Source organism: Rhodnius prolixus, unplaced genomic scaffold, assembly GCF_049639745.1.
Source record: "Rhodnius prolixus isolate KJV_2025 unplaced genomic scaffold, Rpr scaffold_10, whole genome shotgun sequence".
In the NCBI taxonomy this organism is placed as follows: domain Eukaryota; kingdom Metazoa; phylum Arthropoda; class Insecta; order Hemiptera; family Reduviidae; genus Rhodnius; species Rhodnius prolixus.
This window is the reverse complement of record NW_027411615.1, coordinates 16,990,685-17,003,680: the sequence shown is the minus strand read 5'-3', so window position 1 is coordinate 17,003,680 and position 12,996 is coordinate 16,990,685. Positions and strand designations below refer to the sequence as shown.

General features: G+C 31.9%; 1 protein-coding gene across 2 annotated transcripts in view; it reads right to left on the bottom strand.

Moving 5' to 3' along the window:
- Positions 1–12,996, bottom strand: part of LOC141457220 (zwei Ig domain protein zig-8-like) — a 275,027-nt gene that overhangs the window by 17,560 nt on the left and 244,471 nt on the right. Inside the window, exon 4 of one of the 2 annotated variants that reach the window (XM_074133885.1) lies at positions 12,872–12,925. The exons of the other annotated variant lie outside the window; for it this stretch is intronic. Coding sequence (XP_073989986.1) covers positions 12,872–12,925 — 54 coding nt within the window. The remainder of the gene's footprint in view (positions 1–12,871; positions 12,926–12,996) is intronic. 2 annotated transcript variants of the gene reach the window in all.

Sequence of the window (12,996 nt, the reverse complement as noted above, 5' to 3'; positions counted from 1 at the left end):
ATACACTTCGTCCAACGCTGCTCTAGTTTGTTGATCCCTTCCGAATAATAGGATTTGTCCAAGTCTGAAAAATAGCCATTCGTTTCTGCAATCACCTCCTCGTTTGAATAAAATCTTTTTCCCGCCAGCCATTTCTTCATATTGGGGAACAAATAGTAACAAATAGTAGTCCGAGGGAGCCAAGTCTGGAGAATAGGGGGATGTGAAACGAGTTGGAACCCTATTTCCATTAATTTTGCGACCACAACTGCTGAGGTGTGAGCTGGTGCGTTGTCGTGATGGAAAAGGACTTTTTTGTGGGCCAGTCGTGGGCGTTTTTCTTGCAGCTCGGTTTTCAAACGGTCCAATAACGATGAATAATATGCACCTGTAATAGTTTTACCCTTTTCCAGATAGTCGATGAGGATTATTCCTTGCGAATCCCAAAAGACAGTCGCTATAATCTTTCCGGCCGAAGGAACGGTCTTCGCCTTTTATGGCGCAGATTCCCCCTTGGTAACCCATTGTTTAGATTGTTCTTTGGTCTCAGGAGTGTAGTGATGTATCCATGTTTCATCCACAGTGACGAAACGACGCTTAAAGTCCTGCTGATTCTTCTGGAACAGCTGCAAACCGTCCTTGCAACACTTCACACGATTTCGTTTTTGGTCAAGCGTGAGCAATCGCGGCACCCATCTTGCGGATAGCTTTGTCATGTCCAAATGTTGATGCAAAATATTATGTACCCGTTCATTCGAGATGCCCACAGCACTAGCAATCTCACGCACCTTCATTCTTCTGTCATCCATCACCATATCATGGATTTTATAAATGATTTCTGGAGTAGTAACCTCAACAGGGCGTCCAGAACGTTCAGCGTCACTTGTGCCCATAATGCCACTCCGAAAATTTTGAAACCACTTATAAACTGTTCTAATCGAAGGTGCAGAGTCACCATAATGTTTATCAAGCTTCTCTTTAGTCTCCTTTCATAAAGTAGTGTTTAATCAACACACGAAATTCTTTTACGTCCATTTTTTGAAAATCACTCGACTTCCTCGATTCAAACGAATGCCAAACACAAAGAAATAGACCGATCTGGCTGAAACTTGGTGTGGGTTCTTCCAAGAGATGCTACTAACTAAACATAACCTCGATACGCGCCAGTGGAGCTATCTCTCTGACTTTGCACGGACTTTTCAAACGACCCTCGTATGTACAATAATTAAAAACACAGAAACCGTTGAGGCGGAAAAAGGAAACTTAAAACTTTGAAGGAATGAAAAACAATGCTATCAACGAATATTACAATAATATCTTCATATGAGAAGTAAGAAATAAATAAAAGGAGTAATAGATATAAATGGAATGCAATTAAATCAATGGTTTGAATTAAGTAGGATATAAATTGCTATACTATATTTGCAAGTGCGATAAAAGAGGTGTTTTTATTAAAAGTAAAAAAAAAAGAAAGAAATAACAATACAAAAGTGATGAAATTAATTCAGCTGGTTAGTAATAAAATTATTTTGTAAATGTAAAAGTTAAAGATAAGTTGGAAAGTGGCTATATGTGACAAAACCTGTACTGTCTATTGTATCACAAACATGAATAATACATGTACTTGAAGCCTTACAGACTTTACCCTGCGCTAACAGACCAACAACATGACGTACCCTTAACTTTGCCACAGCACATCTTCACTTGTTTTAAAAAAAAAACACTGCCACATTAACACTATTTGTTCTAACTTCACTATCGAAATAGAAAAAAAAAATAGGTTCATTAAAATTGTAAACTTTGTTAATTTTTGTTTATTCTTTAGACATGATTATTCAATTAAACTTAGATTATAAATGTGAAACACATTAGGTTTTTCTTTTCCACCTACTTGTTAAACTTGTTTACAATGGGTGATCATTTCATTAATAGTCTCAACATCCAATCAATTTGCCCAATTTCAATTACTTCCAATTACAGTTATACGCTATACCGTTGATAATTTCACACACCTACTACCCAGCCAATCGATTTGAACAATTTCAATTATTTTCAAACAATAACCGTTATACCGTTGATAATTTCACTCACAAAATCAACAGCCAATCAATTTAAACTATTTCAACCAATTACAGTATACCGTTGATAATTTAACATAAAAACTACCGACTAAATCGATTTGAACAATTTCAATTATTTTCAAACAATAATCGTTTTACATTATACCGTTGATAATTTCAATCACAAAATCAACAGCCAATCAATTTGCACAATTTCAATTATTTCAACCAATTACAGTATACCAATTACAGTATATTTCACTCTCGCCTCTCTGATCAATTCATTCCTCAAATTTATTACATCTTTTTCTTATTCCTTCTCAACCAGCCTATTTGATGGATCCAGGTAACTTCCTCGGCGATAACAGTCATTAAATTATTACAGTTGAACTGAATACTTAATTACTTCAATTAATTAAGTTAAATAAAATGCATAAAAACTTCCCATTTAGAAAAGTATCGATTTATTTTTTACCAACAAGAATGAAATTGCAATTATTATTATTATTACAAAATTATTAACAAATTATTTTGCTTCCATCGGTTGAAAGATTGTGAGATTAGCCAAGTAAATACCAAATACATATTTCTTTAACAAAAACTTACAATTTGAATAGTTAAGTATAAGAGTTGATTAAGCGCTAAAAGGTACACAAATCAGCAAGTTCCTCATCATTTCATTAATACTTCATTGATACCATTTTAATAGTTTTATTGTAATAACTTTTCATTAATATTTTTAGATGTACTCGTATTTTAAATTTAACCTTCTATATCTCAATAACTCTTTATCACTAAATTATTTATATTTATACCAGTTATAAAGCAAACTTTCCTCTACAATTTGGTAAAGAATTCATTAAATTCTGATCAGCATGAAGATAGATAAAGAGGTTTTAAAAATGAACGATTCACAACACCTCCAAAATTTAACCTTCTATATCTAATTACCTATTACACCTAAAACATTGTCACTTATACCCGTTATAGAGCTAACTTTTCTCTACAATTCGGTAAAGAATTCACTAAAATCTGAACAATACGAAGAGAGATATAGAGATTTGAAATTGGATAGACTTTAAAAACCACCGAACCTTAAATAACCTTCTACAACTCATTAGCTTTTATCACCAAATCATTACTATTTATACTAGTTATAAAACAAACTGTTCCTTACAATTTGGTAAATAATTCATTAAAATCGGAACAATATGAAGGAGAGATAAAGAGGTTTGAAATTTGAACGAATTACAAACCTCTGAAATTTAACCTTCTATATCTCAATAACTGTTATGACTAAAACACTGAAATTTATATCAGTTATAAAGCAAAGTTTTTCACTACAATTCGGTAGAGAATTCATTGAATTCTGATCAATATGAAGAGTGATAAAGGGATTGAAATATGAACGATTTAGAAAACCTTCGAAATTTAACTTTCTATACCACAGTAACTATTATCACTAAATCATTGTTATTTATACCAGTTATAGAGCTAACTTTTCTCTACAATTTGATAGAGAATTCATTAAAATCGGACATTTAACCAACATTTAATGATCATTAATGAAGTACTAATGAAATGATAATACTTTCTGATTTGTGAACTTTTTTTTGTCATTTAATCAACCCTTATACAGTAAAAGCTCTTTATTCGCGGGGTATATGTTCCATAAATATGCCGCGAATACAGAAACCGTGAATACGGAATGGTAATTTATATGGGATTATAGGGGATACGTTCCTAGCTGACAAAATAAAAATAAAAAATATATAAAAAAATCAATTTAATTGAAGTTTTTGAACATTTTGATTAATTATCTTAAGGCTTAGGCAATGGTTTGAAGAATTTTGTAATTTTCTCTTGCTTGGCAGTTTTTAAAAGCTTTTGTTTGCAGTCAGAGTTTGAACTTGCCACTACAACTACCATCAGGTTCTTTAAAATGAGCGTAAAGATACTTTGCCTTCACCCGGACCATTGGACCACTCAGGGGCACCCTTTTTTTGGATGCGGTCTTCGATCCATAATGACAACGCCACTTCCATTTTTTTCTATTGCTGGATCACGAAAAATTGCTTTCATTCTGTGCGTTTACATTCTCAAAAATACCGATCGCGGCGAAGGCGGCTTATGTCAAAGTCCTCGGCGATATCATTTAACAACATACTTTAGGCAAAGTTGTAATACTAAGATCTATTTTACTTTTTTTATTAGTCCATTTGACGGCATTTACAAAGGATATTGGGTTGGATACCTATTGGAATCCTTTTATTATCATAGTGTACTTCCGCGAATATAGGAATTGGGTCGCATTTTTTTAATCCGCGAATAGTGAAAACGCGAATGAAGGAAGCGCGAATAAGGAGCTTTTACTGTACTTCACTTTTTGAACTGTAAGTTCTTGTAAAGGTGATTTGTTTAGGCACATCTACATGACGTTTCGAATCGAATGACACCTCATTCATGAAAATCGGTTCGCGCGTTTAGGCGCTACGTTGTTTACAAAAAAGGTAACAACAACAACAACAACAACAACAATAACATTTTTTTAAAACGCCGATTTTTGTTAATTTTTGAAAACTTTTTTCTAAAAATCTGTTTGACCTACGTAGATGCATAAAAATTATCTTTTATCTTTATCTTTTATAATAAAAGAGAAAAAAAAATGGTCAAAGTTGGGTGTTTTTCAACGTTACTCTTTTTCGTGCAGTTTTTGGCGATCAGCCATTATACAACTGCCCTACCGGACAGTTCTAATAATTTTCCATCTGCACTTCGAGAAGAATTTTTAACTCGCATTTGGGCACTATCAAGGCATTCATTGTCTACTCGAAATTCCCATAAAAACGTTTAGCATTCTTGGTATTACCGTTGATAATAATATATTTTAACAACAGTTGAAGGTATTATTAACAAGCTACAGTTATTTGTATAGAAGAGCGAAATTCAATACTCTTTAAATAATGTGGCTTTGAAATTCATATCTATGAGATATAAATTGATCAAATAAAGCTAAATTAATGTAACTACACAGTATTTCAAATGAATAATACACTTTAAAATAACAATCATTTGTTAGAAATTAAATGCAATTTTCTTTGATGCAAATTATAGTTTTACTATGTTAAAGGCATTAAATAAAATAGGAAAATTAATTAAAAACCTGCTACGCAATAGCTAACGAAGCTAGATAGCTTATATTCTTCCTTTAGCAATGATAAAGGTAAAACATACTCGTATATATATTTTTTGATTAATCTATTTAATAAAGAAACCAATTTTATGTTACTTTTTCCGCCATTGTATTTAATACCAGCATAAAAAAAAAAAGAACTATCTCGATGACATCTGTTTCATAACACTGTCGGCATTATTACACGAATAAACTGAATGTAAAAACAGAACTTTTAATAAACACACTTCATACACACAAAAATACGTATTATACATATTAAATAATCACACAAAGGGTTCCTATAATCACTGTTGAAATCATTATATAGACAGGCACACATATAAATGTATATGTATACACATGAAAAAAAAATTTATGTAAGCAAAGTTTCCATAAATATTTAACTTTAAAAAAACTAAGTCAAGAATTACGAACTGTTAAAAAAAAACCAGTTCTCAGTAAAAAAAAAATAAACCAAACTTTGCAGCAACTTTAAAGACACAGACATCGTAGTATTAGACTCCCAGATATTTTTTTTTTTATTATTATTTCATAAAAAATACAATTCTTACACATTTAAATATTAGTTTCTAAAATAATTAAATTTATTAACCCAAGGGCTATAAGAAGTAAAATTAGCGAAGGAGAAAAACTAATAATTTGGCGTAACAACCAGTTTTTTTTTCAAAACTCCTTTAATCAAATTATTTGGTTATCATTCCATTTTTATAATTAAACCATAAAACTTTATAACCACATCAAAAAACTAACACATTATATAAAAGAGTTTCATATACTGTTCGACAGACAAAGTGGAATGTTGGGAACTTGTTAGTGAGACGGACTGGAATACTTCAATAAATAAACATCCTTTATTACAGCAAACCATGACCCAAAAAAATTTCAACTCTCAATATCTTCTCAATTTAAGGATTGACTCACATACTAACTATAGCTCGTAACTGAGTAAAATGTAGTATATAAGATAACAACGTTTCATATTAATAACATGCTGTTTACATAAGGAGATATCGGAGGCTCGATATCAAAGCAAACCATGACCCAAAAAATTTTCAACCATCAATAACTTCTCAATTTAAGGATCGACTCACATACTAACTATAGCTCGTAACTGAGTAAAACGTAGTGTATAAGATGACAAAGTTTCATACTAATAACATGCTGTTTACATAGGGAGATATCGGAGGCTCGATATCACAGCAAACCATGACCCAAAAAATTTTGAACCCTCAAAAACTTCTCAAATTAAGGATCGACTCACATACTAACTATAGCTCGTAACTGAGTAAAACGTAGTTTATAAGAAAACAAAGTTTTATACTAATAACATGCTGTTTACATCGGGAGATATCGGAGGCTCCATATCACAGCAAACCATGACCCAAAAGGTTTTCAACCCTCAATAACTTCTCAATTAAAGGATCGATCCACATACTAACTATAGCTTGTAACTGAGTAAAATGTAGTTTATAAGATAACAAAGTTTTATACTAATAACATGCTGTTTACATAGGGAGATATCGGAGGCTCCATATCACAGCTAACCATGACCCCAAAAGTTTTCAACCCTCAATAACTTCTCAATTTAAGGATCGATCCACATACTAACTATAGCTTGTAACTGAGTAAAATGTAGTGTATAAGATAACAAAGTTTCATACTAATAACATGCTGTTTACATAGGGAGATATCGGAGGCTCCATATCACAGCTAACCATGACCCAAAAAGTTTTCATCCCTCAATAACTTCTCAATTTAAGGATCGACTCACATACTAACTATAGCTCGTAACTAAATAAAACGTAGTGTATAAGATAACAAAGTTTCATACTAATAACATGCTGTTTACATTGGGAGATATAGCTAGCTCAATTTTAGAGTGAGTAAACGTGTAAACGACCCAACAAAATTTTAATTCTTATTATTTTCTCAGTTTATGGATCTGTACACGGAATAACTATAGCTTATAACTGAGTTATGTATACTGCTTTGTTGGCGAACTATTTGAGCTTGTCGTTTAAAAATTTGTGATAAACCCTAACTTATCTCTGGTGTCGTGTCACAAATGGAATGATTCCTAATTTTTCGATTTTTTCATTCATAGTTGAATTAAAGATTTGTTAAATGACCCAATTTTTGATCATTTATCTGAGAAAGGTTTGCCAATTTTTTATTGGCAATAAATACCGACAAGTCTCTATATTATTTATAATTATTTGTCTTTATTGGATTAACGCTTTTTCCACCACTAACGTGGAATTTACAAGATATAGAAAGAGACGTACACTTGTTACTACTTTTAAAGCAGTTTTTAGATCTATAAATAATAATTATAAACTATAAATACTTTGTTAATAACACATCAGTTTAAATTGCAATGTATACGTATATAAACGGTATAATGGAGGAATTGATGTTGGATCTGTAAGTTGTGAATATATAGAAGTTCAGTTCCCCAGATGGAGGGGGAAAAAATGGAGACAGTGAGCAAGGTGTGACTTCACTTCCTTTTCTAGTGTGGGGTTGGTAGGGGTGCTGGAATAAAAAAACACCCCCAGGAGACTTCCGTGTAGTTTTCAAGATTCAGTACAGATTACATCAATTGTTCATACCACTTGTGCCCGTCGCCATATTCGATATGGCCAGATACAGTAAAACGTAAGATTTAAAAGATTTACTAGTAAAATATTGTTTTTTTCTTTTTCTAGGCTATAGATATTATCTACGTTTTCAAGGAAAGAGTTATTTTTACCAGCTAATTGCTTGAGATTGTAACTATAAGACAGTTCGCTAAAAGTTACGCAGAGAGCAACCATATGAAGATTTGTAACATCGCAGCAATGATTGGTCAAAGATGAACCAATTGAATTCTATAACGTCAACACTACTAACTGAAGAATTTGAAAGCCGATCTGTGAATTGCAATATCGACCATTAAAGCTTGCATTATGACGTTAACTGCATTAAGATAATTCCAAGTTTCCCAATAAACTTATCTTTGCTGTGATTGGGCAATTAATTTATTTTATTAATAAATAAAAGATCACTTATAATTACCACACTTTATTAATAATAACTTTAGTGATTTTGAATTATAACATAAGATACAAAATGGTGTCCACCCAAATGCACGGTTTCTCTATCCATCGTACCAACAACATTTTTTCTTGAAAATTCTATTAGAACCCTTGGGTGTGAACAGGAGAAGTGTATAGTTGTTCTATATTACCCTCGTTTTTGAAAGATCAATTTAGTTTTAAATGTACCTAACACGTATACAGAATGTTCATTTTAAGACGGCTCAAATGTATTTCATGCTTAAACGGTTGATCTGAGCGAAAAATGGTAGAGGAAAAATTTGTTGCCCGTCACCTCTAGTTTCAGAATATGTGACTTGATTTTAGATTCCTGCCCACATACGCGGCTGATGCGCGACCAAAAGTGAGGGTTTGCGGTTGACCCCACTTTTCATATAAGCAGTTTTAAAGAGTATAAAAAGTTATGAAAGAAACCGGAAACCGCAATTCGATTTCTTCAAAATTAAAGGTGCTAGGCCATTTCAAAATCTGGTATTTATTAATCGTATTTCAATTTTTTAACTTGTTATCAAAGAGAAAGAAGAGCACGCGATAGGTTATTTTTATGTATTTTTTCATCCCCTTTCTACTAAAAATATTGCCAAGGCAGTAAAGCTAGTATTTTTCTTAATATCAAGAAATAAGTCGTTTTCCAAGTGATTTTTCTAAGAAAAATCAAGTGTTAAGAGCTTTATATGTTCTCAAACATACACAAAATGACTAAAAATTAATTTTACATCTGTTACAAACAAGAAGGTTTAATAATTATTTAGTAATTTTGGGAGAGTTGCGTTTAATTACCAAAAAAAAAAAAAAATTGGAAACCTCCTGCCACATATTTAAGTGATCAATATCTTTCATGTAAAGGATCAAACTTATTCCTTATTTTATCAAATAATGCACTTTACTCAACTTGTGAAGCATGTACTGTGCCTTCAAAGGTGCCTCCTCAGATACAGAGAGCTGATAACCTCCTGGCTAACCTGGCTTGCGAGCCAAAGGCAAACCAAAAGACTTATAAAAGACTGAAACTTTTGTTAGAAATTCAGCGTGAAATTTGATTTACTTTGCGTTTGTAAAAAAATTATTGGGTTAATACGTTATTTGTTAACACATTCGTTCCTTAAAAGGAAAGCCCGTTTATTCATATGACAATTATTATTATTATTATTATAACTTAATACAAACAAAATATCCTGGTGATACTTTGTCCTTATTAATTTGGCTGCTAGAGTGTACCAAAATTGCATCTATTTATCTTACTGTAACTTTGGGAAAACAATAATTCTAATTTTGAGTCACTAAAATTTACTTATGTGTACGTAGAGTTTGTAGTTCAATGTTTATCATAGTTTCTAGTTTTTATTCACTAAAACTTTTCCATTTATGTTAGAGGAGAAGGTGGTAATATAGGACATTCTTTTTTTCACCTTGCATATTTTGAACACTACTGAATTTAAAATCTACTCTGAAGTAAAATCATAGACATACATTATATGTCTTTGTAAGTTTGGAGTTCTGAGTGGATCACAGCAAGGAGTCTGGAGTTACACTGAAAAAGTCTGTCGTATTGGGTTTTCAGAAAGTGTGGTCGTAATATGGGGACACACATAATAATTATAGTTAATGTTCTCCGTTTCTCCATGAATTGTAAAAATAAGCCTTAAATATGCCACAAAACTATATTTTACACAATTATCGTACATTAAGGATAAAAATTAGGGTGTAATGAGTGTTTAAAGAAACGTAAAGAAATCTTTGAAATGATCTTTTTAGGCCCTTTATAGGACCCTGTAGACAATTTTTTATAAGACACTAGTTTCGTCCTCAGTGCCACTTTTCACACTTGTTCGGCAGACGATTAACGAGGTTGTAATATGGGATAACGGTCTCCCATAATACCACCATACACCGCGTACAATATAACCTCATTTTTTTCCCCAATTTACATTCATATTTGAAATCCATAATACTGGCAATTAAAACTCTACATTTTTAATGTCTAAAAGACCAAAAGCAGAGGGAAAATCAACCTTAAGAAAACTTTATAGCATTGACAAAATCAACACGGTCCTCTCTTGGACAAAGCTGCCACTCGATTGACGCGACAGCAGACAAAGCCTACCCCAAAGAGTAGTAAGGCACCAAAAACTAACAGATAGCCACTACTGGTTTCACAAAAATAGGGGTGTCCCAAATTCCAATCCCGTCCCAAATTACCACCTTCTCCTCTACTACATATTTAACTGAAACAAATTTTATTGATGTTTACCAATATTTTTAGTTACATGGTTTGCGAAATGTGTACAAATAATAACGTTAACATTAATGCAGAGACAAATCATCAGTGGTGTTTAGTGAATTATGAATAATGTAACTACTCAATAATGTTGAAGTGGTACATTATTAAGTTCAGTAAGTATAAGAGCTTTCAAAGCCACTCTCTAAGCCTGTAATAGAGTTCAGTCCAACAGTTCTGTCAATAAATCGATTAAATTTAATGGCAGATTAATGGAGAGTTAGCATTGATGGAAGATGTATATTGAACAATAATGTTGCCAAGAATTATTAATATTATATTCTTAAGCTAGCTGAGAAATTTTATTAAATTTGACAGACTTAATAATTTGAAGTCAAATTCCTCTCCACACATGATCGGTGGTTTAAAAGGAAAATTCAAATGAATATGATAAAGAATTGTAAATTATTATTATTTGGGGAGAAGGTTACTAATTGTTTATCTGAAGGGAAGAAAAACTATGGCTAATTTCTGTTTTTTATTCTTCTTTTTTCAGCCAAACATTCTGTCTAAGAACTCCATTATTTTCAGAAGTTTCGCTAAATAATGGAAGTTGCACATTGTTATTGATTACGATTTAGATTGCACTTTATTTAATATGGCAGCTGATTAAAAACTGTGTGTCTGAACGTAATAGTTAACTGTTTGTTGTTTGTATACCTAATTGTTACTTTTACACATTGTTTAATAGAAAACAATAAATTATTACAATCTGAAATTAAGTATTTATGCTTGAATTCAATTTTACTAAAATACGGAACCATGATGACGCTAATATTTTAAAATTCACAACACGGGGAAATTCATATTTTAGACCATGTCAGGAAAAACACTAGACTTTTTTTTAATTAAGAAACAGTTAATTGAACAGTCACTACCATACAAAATAACAGTTAGCCTTTTAGGTATGAAGTTAACACAGTTTTTAAATTGTTAAACTTCCTTGTAAATGAATAAAAATGTCAAAATATTTTGTAATCAAAACCAATGTGCAAAGTGTTAATCAAAGTTCAGGTTCTTAGTATGACCAGTCAGAAGATTGGCTAGAACAGATAAAAAAGGCTAGAAATGGCAATAATTTCTCTTCAATCTCTGAATGATATTTTACATGGATTGTCTAACCTTAGGCACCACGATAGCCGAGAGGGTTAGGGGCGAGGCTCGTTTAGGTAAGAAGTATTGTGGTTCTGAGCTCGAATCACAGGTCTACGCTTTGTAAATTTTATTTGGTTGTTAGGATGAGAATTTATTATCGAAGTACGTTTACTAGTGGACTCCGTCCATACCTAATTTGGTAGTTGGACGTAAAGCCCATCTGAAAAAATAGGCAATTATTCACCCTCTTTTGTCCAAGAGATTTGATGGGGCCCCACCTGAAAAAAATGAGCAATATTCTACGTTTTGTAAATTTTTGAAATTCTATTTGAGTTCTTTTAAAAGATTTAGGGGGGTAAAGGCTGACGAAAAGATAGAGTTTCAACTTACAAATATCGTTTAACGTCAGAAGCACGCACAATTCTATCGCTTCCATTATTTCTGAGTGTTTTAAACTTAGAATGGAAGATTTGCGAGGACTCGGTCAAATAAAACAACTCGTCTTTTTGCCAACGTTTCGACAAATATATTGCCCGAGTTGGTTGAGTTACGCGGAGCCACTTAAGTTTCAATAATTATAAAGAATTTATTGTATTTTACTGTTTATTTTTGTATTACTGATTTTTACTGTTTTTTCTATGTTACTGACTCTATAAAGTGTTTTGTATTTGTAATATCCAGGCCCCTGAAGAGGACAATATATTTGTCGAAACGTTGGCAAAAAGACGAGTTGTATTATTTGACCGATTCCTCGCAAATCTTCCATCCTAAGTTTAACAATTTGCGGTCACGAAAACTATATATTCGTTTTATTTAAACTTTAAAAAGATATTGAAAGTCAGAACATTTTATTTAATTTGACGATTTGATATTAAACTTGCAAAAAATTAGATAAAAGCGTTGATGTAAATCATTAAATAATAAAGTAACTCATCGCCAATCTCAGGTTATTAGAAAACATAAAACAAATGCGCTGATAATCTAAATTAAAAGCAAAGAAAGATTACCGTGATTTTGTTCACGAACTCAAAACACAAAACAGAAAACAGAAACACAAAAATGCGTAATAGCTTTTCTTTTTTCTTGGCTCAAGAACTCTTCAAATTAATTTGCCATAAAAACAAAAACACACTGAAAAAGCGAACACTCCAAAAATATAACTTACAAGCATTGGAATCATCCTTAAGAGATAGTTCCATAACTTCAGGAGGGTCTAAAACTGAGTAAACAAAAAAATTAATTATTAATTAAAAGTCAACTAATGAAATAAGATTAAGATTGTAACTCCAT